The sequence below is a fragment of the Lactuca saligna genome, chromosome 5 (assembly GCF_052625555.1).
Source record: "Lactuca saligna cultivar CGN05327 chromosome 5, ASM5262555v1, whole genome shotgun sequence".
Classification (NCBI taxonomy): Eukaryota; Viridiplantae; Streptophyta; class Magnoliopsida; order Asterales; family Asteraceae; genus Lactuca; species Lactuca saligna.
In genome coordinates, this window is record NC_136421.1 from 285114478 (window position 1) to 285132247 (window position 17770).

Sequence of the window (17770 nt, forward strand, 5' to 3'; positions counted from 1 at the left end):
ATAACAAATAACAACGTATAAAGATAAACATACATACATAATCACAGGTAGTCCTACATATTTACTAGACTAGGATATCGACAACCAGCATAATCATTCGTATCTATTCCATACTCAACATATCAATGATCAACATGATATCAAACTAATGGACCGACCTTGGTGCTTTCGACCCGTAAGTACAGTGAGGAAGAAATTACCTCACAACATGAACAGTAGCTGACGAGGTCCCGACTCCGAATCTCAGCTCTAACTGTCCCAAATGATCAATCACAATCAAAATCCAAAAATAACCAAAATACCCTTAGGGCAAACTTGGTAAAAGTCAAAGTCAAACTGGTCAAACCAACTGAGTCAACCCAACCAAGTCAATCTAGCTGAGTCAGATTAGAATGAGTACGTGGGGCATACTCCGAAGGTACGCTGGGTGTACTCGCATGCTGACCACCACCAGGGTGGTTGATCTTATATGCTGGGCGTACTCCAAGTACGTGAGGCGTACTCCTAGAAGCTCTAAAACTCATTAAGTGCTTAATGGATTAAGCACTCACGTCCATTTTTTAGATCTATGGCTAAAATACCCTCTATAGTCATAAAGTTTCCAACTTTATGACTTTTCATGTCCATTGAGAGTTTAACTCAACTTCTTAATCCATTAAGACCTTCTAAATGATGCATGGAACAAAAACCAACCATTTAAAACCCATTTTTATGACTCAAGACCTCTCCAAGGGTCTGAAAGGACAACTTAATAGGTCAAGAACATGCTTTGTTCATGAAACACCACATTTGGGACAAAAAGAACCTAAAACTAAGCCCAAAACAAGATCTACAAGAAACTACACAAAGTTTAAAACTTGATATCTCAAAATGACGCCAAAAGGTGGTGTGATCCTGGATCCAGAGAGCTTTACTCCTTCAAGGTGATATCCTCTTCCTTCATTCTTATTCAAAAGCAGAAAACACACACACTCAAGCTTAGAAATGCTTCACAAGAGGGATTAGGGTTGCAAAAACGTTTCAAGAGGGTGGAGGCTGATGAGGCGAGGGAAAATGTGGCTACAATGGGGTTTAAATATGAGCCAATCCCTAAAAATTAGGGTTTGCATGCCTAGCACGTACGCCCTGCGTACCTATGTATGCCCCGCGTACTAAGGCGTGCCTTAGTACGCTAAGCGTATATACATACGCATGGCGTACTCCCTAACCTTTCCAAATTACGAAAATGCTACTAGGGCTTCCAATGTACACTTATTTTCTACTTAGGGACCAAAATACAATATAATTAAACTATAAGGTTAAAATTAGAAATACTTTATCATCAGGATGTTACCATGGGCGGATCCAATGTAGAGCCCGGGATACCCCTCAAAAATTTTTCGGTAGTGTAATTCTTTTTAGCAAAATTTCATTTTATATAGTGTATATATATGTTTCCCTTCACTTATAAACCTAAACAAACATGTGGTCTGTTAGATAGGTCACTAATATATTGAAGTAGAGATCTAAAGATCAAATCTTTATTCTTACATGTTCTTTGTTTACTTTTTATTTTTATTTTTTTAGTTATTCTATCCCACATCGCCAAACATATGTAAATTTAGTCAATTTCATCTATTATATTAACCTATTATCTTCATGCTTCGTTTGATATTTATTTTGATTCCCACATCAATTCAAGTATCAAAAGATACTTCGATTTCATGTTTATATAAATGAAATTGAAGTACCGAAACCGAAGCACCCCGAAAAAAAAATTAAGCTATCCGAATTTTTTTTGGGATACCTCTGTACTTTGATATTGGCTCCGCCATTGGATGTTACACTCCAAATTCTGAAAGTTAGGCAACACAAGTTGCCTCATTTTTAAAGCAATTAAAAAATTTTCTTTTCGAAAGAAAAGTTCACAGGTAAAGTGAGAAAAGTTTTGAAATTGGTCGGTCATTCAAAGCTCATCTAGAGCTAATAGTGATAAGAACAAGCATGAAACTATTTTAAATGATGCTTGGTATAACTGTGACCAAACTGACCACTTTGCTAAAAACTGCAAGTATAAGTCGTTTGGATCCAATGCAGACTTTTATGGAGCCAAATATAAAAGATAGACAACCTAATACTCCGTAAAAGAAGCACAACCAAAGTTCTTTATTTAAAAATGCTCGCAAATTCGTTTGTTTATAAGACTTAAGTGGGAGTTTCAGAACTTACGACAAAAATTTCGCAAATACATAAGGGAATTCATGACGAAAATTAGTGAGTTTTTCTTGTTAAGAAAATCCGGTGAATTCCTTTATTTATTTATTTTTTTTCTCAATTTAAATGGTTATTTTGTAAAAATGTATTTTTATATTTAATATTATTTACAAGACATAGCATAAAAGAGGTTCTGAATTTGGCCAAGATTTTAGAACACCCTATTTTCAATGATCCATCGTTAATCAATAACCATCAAAAAGTCTCCCATTTTGACCTCCTACCAATTTGCTATTTGCCACATACCAACCCTTGTGATCCTTCCTTGCCCCTCTTCACTCACACACCCTTCGAATCCTCTTACAAATTCATCACCAAGATCCAATTCCCCCCGATTCCTCCACCACCATGGCAGACACAACAGCACCACCGGGGCAACCCTCAACACCATCACAACCATCTGTATACATACACCCCCGACGGGAGCCCTTCGAGCATGGCCTCATCCCTTTACCGAAACTCATTTTCACCGATGGTTCACAAACCCTAACCTCCCTCCGTGACAAATTGCTACAATTTCCTTCTACCAACAATCAACACCATCGAATTAACTCCGCCGTTGTTTCTGAATCCCTACAGATCTCCCCCGAACACGCCCGCCTTGTCCTTGACATAATTGCGTCCGTTCTTCACTCTGATTCGGACCCGCTCGTTTCTGCGAAACCGGATGAGGTTGATGCCGTTGGTGTCAATGTGTATGATCTGATCATTTTCTTGTATATACAGTCGTACAAGCGGTTGCTTCCTAGAGGACATAAGGATTCTGCTGCGGTTGCGGATGTTTGGCCATCTACTTCGGCTTTTGATGGCTTTTTATCGGCGCTTACGCCGTTACAGGTGATTTAATTGATTTTTTTTTTTTTCTGGTTTCTATATCAGTTATAAACTGCCAATTTCGCTTATCTCCATTGATTCTTCCATCCTGTTAAGATACTGCCTGTCCGTGGAACAATGCTCTAGATGTGATAAAATTTAAAGCTATAATTTGGAATTTAAAGCAAAGGAACATAATGTATTTATTCTTGATATTATCTGCTTTAGTTTTTTTAATATTAAGATAGAAGCAATCAATTCATTTAAATAACTAACACAATGTTGAGGTGGTTGGAGCTATTTTATGAAATTCCAACAAACCTGCATACTCGAGTGATTATGTATGCAACAGCAACACTGACATAATCAATTAATCATCAATCATCATGTTTCAATGATCAGCTTGTTCGCAGCAATAGCAGAAGGTCAATGCCATCACAAGCTGATGAAGAAGCTCATCAGTTAAATTACTTACAGAAACATTTAGGCAACATAATCTCTCTTCTGTCTGACTCTGTTGAAGGTGAAGGCGAAGGAGAAGATTCAATGGTCTGTGAATCATTCTACCCAACACACCTCATCTTCTTTCTCTATTAACATTCTGCAAAATCTTATCTTGCTTCAAAGTTTGCAGGTTTTGTCAATGGAGAAATTTGAGCATCTTGGGTTCCTTCTCTACTTTGGTGAAAAAGGATTTGAGAAGCTTCCCTTGAGCCAAAACGCGCCTTTTTTTGCAAACTCAGATCCTGACATGCCAGCTGCCCCTGTTCCTGCATCTCAAGTTCATGATTGGATTCTACAAAACATTTCTGATGCTTTAGAACGTATCTCTGAAAGAGCTGCTGCTAAAGAGAATGGTCAAACCAGTCCCTCTGACCAAGATGTTCTCATGACTGATGCCTCACCTAACTTCAAGTCATCCACAAGTGCTAAAGGTCCAAGTTTTATAGAGGGAATTTCCAAACAATCATATGTAAAACAAGCTTCTGAAATCAATGGATCTTTTGTCAAGGTTGTAAATTGCCATGAATCTGTTATCTATGTCTTGGCTCCTTTGAAATATGCCACCATATATGGCTGCTCTGATGCCACTATAGTTCTTGGCCCTGTTGGAAAGGTATGTTTTTTTTTTTTTTTAAAACTCGGAGCACAAGGGCAGTCTTGTAATTTCATCTTTATTTTTTTTTATTGTCAGGCTGTAAGAATTGAACACTGTGAGAGAGTTCATGTGATTTCAGCAGCAAAACGAATCTGTATTGCTAATTGTCGCGAATGTGTATTCTTTTTGGGAGTAAATCAACAACCACTTATTGTTGGTGACAACCATAAACTACAGGTATACGCAATGTACTTTATCTTTTATTTTTAATACAAACTTACATTCTACTATGGGTATATAAGTAAATTGCTACTTTTTTTTTTGTACAGGTGGCACCATATAATACGTTTTATCCCCAATTAGAAGAACACATGAAGGAAGTTGGAATTGAGGCGACTCCCAACAGGTGGGGTGAGCCCGTTGCATTGGGCCTGATTGATCCGCATGATTCTCTCTCTCATCCTGCTGGTGGGTCCGACTGTCAAGCTGAGTCAGCAACTCATTTAGACCCTGATCAGTTCACAAGTTTCTTGGTAAAATCATTTCTAATATCTTTATACGTCTGGTTTAAGGTTTAAGGTTTAAGGTTTAGGGGTTTGTTTGTTGTTACAGATACCAAACTGGTTAGAAGGTCAAGCATCTGGACCTACAAAAGATAATCCGTTTCCACTGCCGGATGTTTATATGACATGTCAGCGAAGAAACGTATGTTGATGATCCTAGAAATGTTTATGTATCACTTAGAATTTTAATTTTTAATTTTTTTTAATTTATGTTTTGATTTTTATAGGAAAATAATTTGGTGGAGGTTAAGCAGATACTGAGAGAAGCACCACTGGAAGATAGCAGGAAAAAAGAGTTATCAAATGCGCTTCATGTGTACTTTAAAGACTGGTTATATGGTAATAATGAATAATGATGATGATATAAAAAGTTATTAAAAATGATTTTTAATTTTGAGATTTTGTTATTGCAGCCTCGGGGAATATTAGACAGCTATATTGTCTGCAAGGTGAGTAGTAGTAGGGGAAGGAAGGGTGAAATTAGTTTGTAATGAAGCTAAGCCCTAAGGACATAAAGCCCTAAATTGGGCAACGTGGTTTTGAAGTTTCTAACTGGGCAATCTACTATTGCCATTTCTGTTGCAGAATCAAGATTGTTTTTTTTTTTTTAAAGGTGTAGTTTTCTTTGTAATATTTTGGTAACTCATGAATAGAAGAATAAAAAATCAATATTTTGTCGTATGTTTAGAGTTCTCTTCTGATTTTTGGTTTGTGGTGTTTCAAAATTTAATTCGCTCATATTAGTTTACAAATGTGAAATTTATTGACATTTTTGGTTATGAAAGAAAAAGTACATGGAAGATGATTTGAAAATCTGAATGAGTTTAATAAATTTAAAGTCCTGTAAAAAGTAGTGTGTTTGAAAAAAGAAATGTAATTTTTAGAAACGTAATGATACACGAGATTAACATAAAAGTTGATAAAACAAATTAAACAGTGAAAATAAATTGGATAAAAGACGAGTTTCCCAGAATTCGGATTAGCTCCTTTTAGACCCGCCGACCCGAAACCGTAACCATCCAAATGATTTTTCATAAATCAAATATACCCAAATCACCGGGTAGAAATAAGACAAGAAATAATTCTTTGACATTTATGAAAACGGTAAAAGAAATAGAAATAAAATAAAAATAGCACGAGCCTCCGGCTCCGGCGTTACAAATCTGATACAGAACCACTTGCACTGAGACAAGAGCGTCAGCCGACGGAATTCAATTCCAAAAAAATGCAGAATCCAGACGACGTTCGGAACCTGCCGATCGACATCGCTTTCGCCCGTCTTGGTGGTACGCATCTCTCTATCTCTCCCACTCACCTCAACTCAATTGTATGATCTATTTCCATTTCCTCCCCCTTTTTGCTGGTTGATTGATTTGCCAATCTGACTGTGTCTGTGAAGAATGGCTGGTTGATCGGAAGAGAATACCATCGGATTGGAGAAAACGTGTTGCAGTAGTCAAAGCCAAGATTTCTGCCGCCTTTCAGTCTCTTCCTAAAGACGTTGATCCTTTCTTCCAAACCCTAGACCTAGATGGTTAGCTCGCTGTTTCCTATCACCGACAAATTAAGTAATCTCCTTGCTAACGTTAATTGATTGAATTGTTTAGATTGGTTAGTCCACAGGCCCTAACTACATCTGTGCCACAAGTGAAACGACATTGATTTAGCTTTTTACTTATCTCAAATTGTTTTAATGAACATACATGTTGTCATACTTTTGTTACGAACTTATGATTCTCAAGTTTCTTTTTCCAACTAAAGATTATGGTGTTTCTGGAGAAACATTTTCTCACCAACTTAGAGCCAACCGATTACATTCCATCTTTCATAAGTCATAACCTGAACTCTGTTACTTGCTCTTTCATAGTTAAATAATGTTATTTTGTTGCCAGGGATCGGATACTTGGAAGCTAAGAAAATATATGATATACTTCTGAAATCAACTCCAGAAAGCCGCAACATTTTTGGCAGGCTTTCAGGTGATGCTGTAAGACACAACCAAACAATCTCTCTTTTTATAATTTCTCTCAAACAAATTGTTAAAAAAATCTATCTTACTGTATTTCATTTTTTCATTTCCAACCTTGGTCAGGGAGCATGGGAAGCAATTGTCCATGCGTTTGAGAAGGATCATATCTACCTTGGGGAGGCTGCTCAAATCATGGTCCAAAATGTAAATTATGAGATGTATGTTCTTCATCTTACTTGTAGAAGAACAAATCATACAATTCACATGTCTTCTGGGTATACTTATCATCATTACTGATTCACATTCATTCTTACTTAAAGCCCATATCAGAAAAAGCTTGTACAAAGGACCCAACAACAACTTGCTGAGCTAGAACGAAAGGAAGCTGATATCAAAAGGAATGCTGCTCTCTCAGCTGCTAAGTATGCAGAAGCCTGCCATGAGTTAGGATTGCAGGGAATCAATGTAAAGCTGGAACTACTAGAAACTGCAACAACTTCATTACCTGACACATTTAGCAAAATGCTTCAAGTTTTGAACTGTGATTCCGTTTCAGAAGCAATTGAATTCTATTCCAATTTTGTTAAAGATGCTCACACAGAAAAGGATGTAAGATCATATCAAATTCCATTCATTTTGTGGTTTATACTTTATAGCATTTAACAAAAGTTAATTGTTTCATACTTTCATTGACAGAAAGATCCGGAGACTGTATTGCCAAATCTAAGGGACATCATTGACAACCCTCCACCACTTGAAGTTTCTGCAGCTTCTGAAGTGTTGGCTTCTGTTAATGCTCAAACAAACCCTAACAATGAGATGAGTTTTGAAGGTGATGCTGCAGGTGATAGTATCGATTGGGATATTACTTTGGATAGCTCACAGATTGATTGGGATATTGGAACTGTGGAGGATTCGGGTGATGGATTTGGTGCCTATGAAATTGTTGATGCCAGTGAGATTCCGGAGAGTTCTTTAAAAGATGGAATGGAATCTGATGAGACTAATAAAGAAAAAATGGTATCGGAAATCTCTTGGGATATTGGTGTTGAGAATCTTGAAGATGAATCAACTCAAAATAGTGCCTTGATAGATGTAATTCCATCAGGGATGAATGTTTTAAATCAAAGTCAAGGAGTCAAAGTCAGGAGTCGGCTTCTGGAGACAGAGTACAGGAGTAGGATTCTTGATGATCTGTTTGAGGTATTATATATTTATATTAACTTGCTTCTTTTCTTTATTATTTTTTTTAACATCAAGTGTTTAGTAAATTACATTTTTGGTGTCAGATTAAAGCGTTTCTGAATCAAAGAATCATGGAATTAACAAATACAGAGACGTTGTCATTACAACATCAAGTTCAAGCAGTGGCTCCATTTGTGTTACAGCAGTACACTTCTGATGCTATCCAGTCAATGTTATCAGATGTCTCTTCAGCCATTTCTTTGCTGACAAATAAGAAAACAAGGGACCTCATTATGATTCTCAACTCTAAAAGGTTCGTATTTTACTTTACATAAATTTTACTTAAAAGTATACATAGTTTTGAGTTTTGAGTTTTGACCATTGGTCAATTATTCAGATTTCTTGAAAGATTAGTGAGTACACTTGAAGAAAAAAAGCATCATGAAGCGAAATTGAAAGAAGGGTTAAAAGATTTAGCTATCAAACGCATGGAACTTCAAAATTCATTGTCCTCAGTTTGGCCTAAGCAAGTGAGTTTAAAGAAAAATGTTGAACTCTATATATTATTATGAATTATGAATGTGTTTTGATAAAATATGGTGTGTGTGTGTGTGTGTGTTTAACTGCAGGAAGCAGCAGTTGCAAAAACTAGGGAGTTGAAGAAGGTTTGTGAGACTACACTTTCATCCATGTTTGATGAAAGGCCTGTAAAGATTATTGGAGAGATCAACAGCATGTTGAGTATCGCGGGTGCCTGAAATGATATAATATGAATCATCATGTTCTTAAAACAGTTCAGACTTAAGACACATAGTTTTTACTTTTTATAAGTAAATTCTATTTAGTATGAATTAGAATGCATCATCGAATTTCATTATGAATGTTCAAAGTTCAAAGTTCAAACCAGTTTCATTTGTTGTTGGCATTAGGCCCGATTAACTGGTTTGGGCCTGTGACAGGCCCATAACTGGAAGCCTGGTTTCGATCCAAGAAAGCCTGACCAGTTATATTCGTTACAGGGGATTTTGATATTGTCCTAATTTTTTAAAATAAAATCCGCTATATAGTCTCGTATTTTGTCAAGTCCGTTGTAAAATAACTTTTTTGCGAAGGGACCAAAATTGTTAAACCAATATACTTGAGAGACTATTTCTGACAAATTTAAGTAAAAAAGATATACACGTTTTGCCAACCTTACACATTCCCCTTATATGCTTCCCTAGTCGTCGACAGTTTGCCACTTTGCCTCCTTAGTCGCCGTCTCGGTAATCAGTCACCACCTCCGCCGTGGCGGATGCAAGCTTTGCTTAGTGGGGTGTATGGCCCACTTTAAAGTCAAGCAAAATTTTCTACTCTTTTTTCAAATAATGTCTAGTTAGCCCCCATGGCCATATATTCAGATTTTTTTAAATATTAAATATTTTTAATTTTTTTATAAAAGTTGGACCTCCGTTTTAGTTTTAGATCTGCCATTGTCCTTGTCTCTATCGCCAAACACCGCCTCACCTCCTCCCATGCACAATGATGCCACCACCATTCTATCGTTGATGGCAACAGCGGGGAAGAGAGACAGAGAGCCGGTTGGACCTTTCTAAAAACAACAAAAAAACGAAGAAAAAGATAGATAAAATTGCAAAAATGGTTCCTGTGTTTGTCAAAATTATGTGGTTTTGGTCCAAAAACGTTTGGTGGTGCAATAGCAGTCCAATTTTAGATACCTTGTGTGATTTTGGTCCCTATGGTTTTTATTTTGTTGTGATTTTGGTCTATGCCCTATCTGAAATGACGATTATGCCCTTAACTGACTTTTTTTTTTAATTTTTTAAATTTTTTTAATTGATTTCTTATTTTCTTAATTAAAAAAAACAAAAAACACACCCCACCCTACCCATCTCTCTGTCTCTCTCTGGTAAAGACCCATCACCGCACAATCGACCTCAACCCACCGCCTCCACCATCCTGCCACCATCATCGACCACCGCCACCTCAAACACTTTAATCAACCGTCGCAACCACATCTCATCCATAAAAGTCCCAACATTCGCGTAGCATTTGATTCTATTCCCGCCATATGAAGTCAAGGAAATAATTGATCTCAGTATTTCATTGTTCCTAGATCCCTGATTAATCCAACTCATTTATTCACCAAATCTTTTGGAGGTTGATTTATATATCTTGCAGTTCCAGGTTCTTCTTCTTTTTTTTCTTTCACTGTGTTTACATGGAGAAGGATTTTGTAAACTTTAGGAAATTAACACATGATTTAGGAAGAGCAGAGAGGGTTTTTGTGAAATACGATTGTTTAACTGTATTTAATAAGTTTTTGCTCATCAACCATGGAGATGTACTGGTAGCAACTCCTGGAATTGAGATTATTGATCACATGGAAACCCCTTCATTGCCTCCATGGATTAGTGAAGATAAGATACAAGCGTATGTGTATAGTTCTCTCATATACCATTTTGAATGGTTGCCTTGAACAAGAATGGGAAAGAAAAGTCCCATGTGAACAGGAACAAATTAGATTTACATCAGAAAAAATTGATGTTCCTTCCGGCGAAATTGATAATCTGAAATCGATGAAACCAGGAAAAAATGATGATCTCTGTGTGAAGTTTTGAGATTAGGGGTAATCAAAAGATGATTGTGATGATATCTTCATTTTTCATATATCAAAGCTACCACCGCCACCGTCGGAAGCCTTAACCCTAGTGCCGATCTGGAGAATTCCTCTTATTTAAAACCCGAGAACCTGCCATCGACTGGTGATTTCTAGGTTGAGATCGAGGTGTTGGTGGAAAGTGGTGGAATTCATAAAAATCCTAGCATCAATCTGGAAAACTCCTCCACTGATGTGTGTTGTTCCTGAATATGTATGTTCATACGTGTGTGTATTGAAGAAGCCAAAAAATATGATGTGGGTATATGTTTTTAGAATAGCCCATAAAATCTTATGTGTGTATGTGTTTATGAAGACACAAATGTTCTTCACTATTTGTTTATGTTTATATGATGTTCTTGACAAACTCAGATGGGGGCGGGTGCGGGTGGGTGAGATTTTTTTAATTAATTAAAAATATTAAAATAAATATAGGAAAAAAATAAATGTGAGGGTATAATAGTCTTTTTAAGTTAATAGGGACCAAAATCACTAAAAAGATCCAATTTTGAACCATTAGTGCACCATTAAAATTTTTTGGATCAAAACCACAAAATTTTGCCATCCAACAGGACCATTTTTGCAATTTTGTCAAAAAGATAAGAAGTTAACGGAATAGGAATTGACCGAGAAACTTAAAGATATAAGTTAGATTAGCATTAAAATGTTTGTGTTTTGTTTTTGATTTTGAATTACAACACTATTCATTTTGAATATGATATTTTGGGTTTCTGATTTTAATGTATATTTTCATTTGTTTTGAATCTATTAATAACAACTTCTAATTTTATGGTGGTACTAGGCAAATCTTGACGCGTTGCACAGGAATACAATTATACAGTTGAAATAATAATTTTTACCAAATTATTATTTAATATTTTTATTTTGAAAGCCAATGTTAGTATAAAGACAAACCTATAGTTAATATATTACTTTTATTAAATATTATAATTTTAAATTTCAAGTCATTGTGATGTATATTATTATTTTATAATTTTATAAACCGTTCAAAATTGTGTAAATTATATATCAAACGCATATTGATCTATATATAATGAATAACAAAATATATGAAAAAAATAAACAGTACAACTTTTAGTACTATAAAAAATAATAAAACATCTATTATAACATTTGATTATAAAATTTGTATTAACTCTTCATATTTGAATCACAGATCTTTTCAAACACATGAATATTGTTAATTAGCAAAACTTTACAATATTATAAATGAAATAGAAATAAAAATTTATTAATGATTACTAATTAATAACCATAAGTTAAAAACTCTTGAGTTGTAAGTAATAAATATACATAAATTAGAAATTTTTTGAGTTATAGTGAAAATTTCAAATGAATGTGTTGTTTGGAAATAAAATATTATTATTATTATTATTATTATTATTATTATTATTATTATTATTATCTAAATAATTGTTTTTTGATAGATTTTAATCCCTTCAATTCTTAAACATAAAGATATTTAATTTTAATATTATAACATAAATAGGTGGATATATACATGAAACAAATCATATATACTATATATTTTTGTAAATGTCATATTTAATTATTATCGTAGTAAGATGGAAAAACACTTTCACATGAAGAACATAGCAACATAAGTTAATCATAATTACATATCCGATGTTAAAAATGATATTATCTTTTAAATATTGTCTTGTAAATACGTTATTAAGGATAACCTGATATTGCTATATTTATACATATTTTTAGGTACTATTTATTTAAATTTTGATTAATATTTTTGTTATTTGTGTAGATAAATGATACTTATAATGTTAAATTGTATTTTATAACCAAAAGAAGACATCTTAAAGAAAAATGACTAAAAGCGTAAATGTTGGAACTTTGGAGGTTAAAAGATGAAAAATCCAGCAAAAAACATATTCAAGACGTGAAGAGTTAATGCTCATGGGAGTTAATGCTCATGACGTGAGCTCGAACATTCTAGAAGATAAACATCGCAAAGCAAGAGTTCATGTTGGATACAAATTATTACTGGACTCAAGACGTGAGACCCCTATGCTCACGACATGAGTAGAGTTATTTCGAAAATTATATATATCCTTGATCCCTACGACTTTTAGGGGGTTGGGTGGTTAGAAAAGGTTTACAGAAGTCGAAATAAGAGGGTTAGAAGGCTAGGAAATTGGTTTTAATACCAAGGAAGAAGAAGAAGTTCATATTTACTTTTTAGTTTTGGTGATTTACAATGTTTTTGGTTATGACTTGTGTTAGTTTATTTGTTAGTATAAGTAGCTAAATCTAGCTGCTTCTGTTAGCTAGATGAAGCTGAAACTCATGGTTTGTTTATAATAACTTAGACTTTTCTTATTGGTTAATGTCTTGTGTTTGATTGATTATACCTAACATGCTTAATTTGATACTAGATTGCTTTAAACTCTTATTCTGTGTAGTTAGTGATCATTAATCTGCATGAATTTGAATACCTAGTAATTTAGTGAACATTAGATTATTTGAGCTAAGATCAAACCAATCTTAGATAAATAATTTAACTATTGAATTTAGCTGTGCTAGAGAACTCGCATTATGACCATAATTGTGTTTGTTAACTCAATCTTACATAGCTCCAATTTTACCTAGTAATTGATTTTGTGTTAAATTATGTGTGACCATGCATAGATCTACGTGAATTAATTGAATATTCGTAAATTTGGAATTGAATTGCTAATAATATTTTAATTGGTAACCAACGGGAATTGACATAATTAATATTTAAACCATTGAGGGAATGCGGATTCAAACTAATAGAAGTGTTTTTTATAATTTGATTGAATAGTTGTTAATAAATTAAGTTTATCTAAACTTGCAAAATTAGATAAAAACCATTACTTTGCTAGAATTTTAGGTTAACTTAATAGTAGGTAGATTAATTAATTAAAATTGTTCCCTGTGTTCGACCCTAACTTACTTAAACTACACTACAATCCGACTAGGTACACTGCCTAAGTGCATATTAGTTAGTTAAGTTAGTTAGGTTAGAAATTTAAAACTAGTATATACTTTTGTACACATCATAATTTAGTAGAAAAATACAAAGAAATAAATAAGACAATTAGATGATTGAATATATAAATAAAAATATTATATAAATATACATTTAAATCCAAAGAAAAAAAAACTCACATCTGTTTACTCTGCTTAAACAAAAAAAAAATTAAATTATATTCGTTTTCTGACTCTTTCTTTATTCCTTTGACACCATTTAACCATAAAAACTTGACGACAATTATTCACTAACCTACAATCATTTTGTTTTGACAAAGACGAATCATAAAGATGTTTCAAGTAAAACATTGATGTTTGGAGACTTACATTCAAGATTGAGTAATACACACAAATCATATATAAAGATCACATTAGAAACTGAATATAAAGAAAGAATAGAAAATTTTCATTTTTGTTGGTTGAAAGAAATAATTATATTACAATTACCATTGATCTAACATAACTCATTTCTCAAACTCTTTGTATTTAGATCGTAAACACTTGAGCTACATGAAAAGTTTTTATAAGAAATACTACTAATATTTAAAGCATAAACGCTTGAACTACATGAAAGCCTTTAAAATCACAATACTTTCAACAACATTACGATTTTTTGTAAGAAAAATATACTCATCTAGTTACATATATGTTGAGAGAATGCAAAAACTTATTGGAAATTTATAAATATTATAAATGCAATTAATTAAGGAAAATAAAATATTATTTGGGTTTCAAATCAATATGGTTTGAGAAAAACAAAATATCTCTAATCATATGATTTTGAATGATCTCATTTATAAGAGATAGATAGATTCGATGGAAGAAAATATGGTGGGGTGCACCTTTGATTTTAATTTTATGGTGGCATATGTAAGTAGAAGCGGTGGGCGGTTAATTCTTAAAAATGGTAAATAAAAAATAAAATTGCAAATTAGGGGTAAAATGGTTATTTGCAGGTTTTTAATGCAAAAGGCTTAAAGGTAACCGGTTAAGACCGTCTTGATGGATTTTAAAACCATAAGGACAAACCACATCAAGTTTTTAGAACTTGGAATCAAAAATACATATATGTCCATGGACCAAAATTATACTTTTACTCTAATAATAATTAAAAATTATTATTAACCGATGGTAAATTTGTAATTCTACCATGGGTTAACAACATAAACTTAACACCATTTACGTGAAAGACGAAATACACAACAAACTAAAGTATAAAGATCGTACGATTCAAAAAAAAAAAAAAAAACTAAACTTTCATATTACCCTAAATTATAGGACGATTTATGTAATCTATTTTCTACTCTTTATAATATAAAGTACAATATGAACATACAAGACCTTACATGAGACAAAGTATCAAGTAGTGGTACCTTGTCTAGTAAAAAATAGTATAACATTACTTTTTAATAATAAACCAAATTCATATCTCACCGAAAATGTGTATAGTGTTCAATAACTTTGAGCAACTAGCTATTTTGGAATAATGTGAAGAAATGGCATTACGATTTTTGATTTTGGATTATATCCCATGATTTACTAAACTTCCAAAACTTCTAATGTAGCTTGAAAATCACTTTCTTTACTAGATACAAAGATTATATCTCCTCGTACATGTTTACATTTTGTTTACATAATAACTATGGGTACATGTTTGCTCAGAAATCGTTAGAACAATAAGAGTCGATATCTCTCTACGAAAAAGAAGAATACAATTTTTCCAAAACTTGGTTGATATTATTATAAACCTTGTTCAAAAATTCTCAATATAAATCAAAGTCTATAGCAAAAAGACATATATATATCTAAGCATTACAAAAGTTGATTGATAAAATACGACAAGAAAATAAAAGCCTTTATGATATAATAATCCGAAACCAAAACCAAAACCAAAACCAAAACCCCTCATCAGCTTTTGAGCGCCACCCAACTGCAAACTTGACATGCACTGACACCAACTTCTGCCGCCCTGCGTGGCTTGTTTTTCCGCCTGCTTCCATTATGTCTAAACCCCGCAGATTTTGTTAACACATCACCATTTTCTTCATCTTTCACCATTTCCATGCTTTCTTCTTCATTCTCTAGAGATTGTTTCTTTCTCTTGCTTCCATTCTCCAATGAAGATTCGACTTTTGTGTCTTTGTTTTCATAATCCATCTTTTCCGCTTCTTCTTCTTCTTCATTATTTTCTTTCTGTGCTTTTGTCGGTCTTCCTCTTCGCTTAACTGGCATCTTTTCTTCTTCCCCACTTCCGTCCTCACGAGCCATGATTGAACTTTTCTTTGCTTTTCCTCTTCCTCTACCCATTTTACAAACACTCAAAATAATCCAACTTGTTCCTCGTAATTTCTGCAACAAAAATATATAAAAGATGACATCCATTAGAAACTAGAAAATATATTGACAGGACAGATAATCTTGTACTGCGTTTGACATGCATTGGACTGATAAAAATAGCCTTGGAAAGGTTGTCCAGTCATGTCTCGTGTAACAAAGATAGACTAAATGTAATAAATTCACATCATGAAAGTACAACTTATGTGACAAGTGACAAGTATATCATATTCTTTCTTGGATTTCATCATAAAGTCTGGATGTTGTACCTTTTTTTTTTTTTTTTTGAAGTATGACAAGCTTAACTAACACAAAAATTACTACTTGAAATCAAGAAATCATTGTAAAAAGGTGACAACAAGGATCAAGGACAAATCTTTAGTAGGACATTAATCATAAAAGTACAAATCTTGATGTTCTTCATTCTAAACCTTTGCCAAAGTTAGAACAACTATAAGTGAACTAAAACTGAGTCAACCCAGTGGCTAGACTCGAGTGGTAATCTGAATCCCGGATTCGGAAAATTTAAGGTCAACAAAGATTCAACCAAGTCGATAAGCAAATGCTAACTCTTCCATAGAAAAGTCAAACATTTGATTGATGAAAAATGAGCTTTGAAATTGATGAGAACTTTATTCGGTGTTACTTTAAACTATAAGGAATTTATTAGACCAAGAACATTTTGGAGATGAGAAACATAAACAAATCTAAGTCAAATCTTAGTACGAGAAGTCTTAAGTTTGAATCTTTTCGAGTAAAAATTTGATTGTCATCGCTATCATTAAAACCCCGTGAAACTATCAAGATTATCACAACTGTAACAGCTAAAATCAAAGAAAACAGAACTGGATTTAACCTAAACACTCCACCTCTAATCAATTAAAACGACACAATCAGAGCGACATGAAAACCATATAAAGATTGAATCTTTAATCAATCTAAGAACATAACAGAAGATAAGAAGGAAAGAGAGAACACATACCAGATGGAGATGAACCGATATGAAACCACCACCATTTGAATCTTTGAACAGACTCCCATTTCTGAAATACGATTTGATTGTATGATTGATTAAAGAAACATTAAAAAACCCATAAAAAAGATGATGGGTTTGCTATGAGGCAGATTTTTTGATGTAGAGAAATGAAGGGTATGTGATAAGTTATGTTATGCGTCAAAGATTAAATGGTCCGATCTGAATATGAAGAACTGGGGAATCAGATCAGAAAAGAATCGAAAAAGATTGAAGATTTAAGAAATGAATCAAGGGTTGTAGGGGGTTTTATCTTCCATTAAGGATTTGAAAGAGAGATAAGAAGCAAAGATAGAAAGGAGGTGTGAGGGAGTTAATAGAAGAAGTGAAGAGAAAGAAGGAAATGTGGGCGTAGAGTAGAAATATAGTAGAAAAATAAACGTATTGCTTTTCTATCTTTCAACATAAATATTTAATTAATATAAAATTGAAAAGCTATAAAAGCTATTAATATTTTATTGTGATTATTAATAAGCAAAATAACTCCTGGTCAAACTGTTAGCAAAAGTAGATGAAATCACTGAATTTTTTTAGGACATGCACTTGCATTCCTCAAAAAATTGATTAGTTTTGTTAGAAAATACCTACATAATAATAATAATAATAATAATAATAATAATAATAATAATAATATGGATAATTTTTGACATTTTGTATCAAATTATAATCTAAAAATTGTGATTTCGACCTTATTATTTTAGGTTCATGAAATCGGATTTAAGATAATTAAAAAAACACATCTGGATTTCAAGCAAAAACCCAAAATCAAAACACATAATACTTTTGCTTTTATCTAATTTTCTCGGAGACAACTATATAGAGTAACTTT

General features: G+C 33.2%; 3 protein-coding genes across 4 annotated transcripts; 2 read left to right on the forward strand and 1 right to left on the reverse strand.

Annotated features, from left to right (window-relative positions):
* The first annotated feature begins 2422 nt into the window (after nt 1-2422).
* LOC145048085 (Tubulin binding cofactor C domain-containing protein) lies at nt 2423-5409 on the forward strand. The gene is made up of 8 exons (XM_078996498.1): nt 2423-3090; nt 3469-3615; nt 3701-4183; nt 4262-4402; nt 4495-4698; nt 4778-4870; nt 4956-5067; nt 5142-5409. Exons 1-8 carry the CDS (start codon nt 2602-2604, stop codon nt 5183-5185), a joined length of 1713 nt encoding a protein of 570 aa, XP_078852624.1. The 5' UTR covers nt 2423-2601; the 3' UTR covers nt 5186-5409.
* Nucleotides 5410-5828: 419 nt separating this feature from the next.
* Nucleotides 5829-8796, forward strand: LOC145048086 (CDK5RAP3 protein homolog). Of its 2 annotated transcripts, XM_078996500.1 has the most exons (9): nt 5829-6014; nt 6128-6262; nt 6621-6715; nt 6821-6915; nt 7018-7306; nt 7394-7900; nt 7987-8195; nt 8280-8412; nt 8512-8796. In XM_078996500.1, the coding sequence occupies exons 1-9, from the start codon at nt 5954-5956 to the stop codon at nt 8638-8640; spliced, it is 1653 nt and encodes a 550-aa protein (XP_078852626.1). In that variant the 5' UTR covers nt 5829-5953; the 3' UTR covers nt 8641-8796. The 2 variants fall into 2 exon arrangements, with proteins under 2 accessions (XP_078852626.1, XP_078852627.1); XM_078996501.1 differs by lacking the exon at nt 5829-6014 and having other exon boundaries at nt 6156-6296.
* Nucleotides 8797-15357: 6561 nt separating this feature from the next.
* Nucleotides 15358-17290, reverse strand: LOC145048087 (uncharacterized). The gene is made up of 2 exons (XM_078996502.1): nt 16891-17290; nt 15358-15923 (listed from the first exon to the last, which is right to left on the reverse strand). Exon 2 carries the CDS (start codon nt 15879-15881, stop codon nt 15483-15485), a length of 399 nt encoding a protein of 132 aa, XP_078852628.1. The 5' UTR covers nt 15882-15923; nt 16891-17290; the 3' UTR covers nt 15358-15482.
* Nucleotides 17291-17770: the final 480 nt, after the last annotated feature.

Excerpts from the sequence above, each read along its gene's own strand:
- LOC145048085 (XM_078996498.1), top strand. The coding sequence starts at position 2,602 with ATGGCAGACACAACAGCACCACCGGGGCAACCCTCAACACCATCACAA. Across the intron at positions 3,091-3,468 it reads CGGCGCTTACGCCGTTACAG|CTTGTTCGCAGCAATAGCAG; the intron begins GTGATTTAATTG and ends TTCAATGATCAG. Across the intron at positions 4,184-4,261 it reads TTCTTGGCCCTGTTGGAAAG|GCTGTAAGAATTGAACACTG; the intron begins GTATGTTTTTTT and ends TTTTATTGTCAG.
- LOC145048086 (XM_078996500.1), top strand. The coding sequence starts at position 5,954 with ATGCAGAATCCAGACGACGTTCGGAACCTGCCGATCGACATCGCTTTC. Across the intron at positions 7,901-7,986 it reads TTCTTGATGATCTGTTTGAG|ATTAAAGCGTTTCTGAATCA; the intron begins GTATTATATATT and ends TTTTGGTGTCAG. Across the intron at positions 8,413-8,511 it reads CCTCAGTTTGGCCTAAGCAA|GAAGCAGCAGTTGCAAAAAC; the intron begins GTGAGTTTAAAG and ends GTTTAACTGCAG.
- LOC145048087 (XM_078996502.1), bottom strand. The coding sequence starts at position 15,881 with ATGGGTAGAGGAAGAGGAAAAGCAAAGAAAAGTTCAATCATGGCTCGT.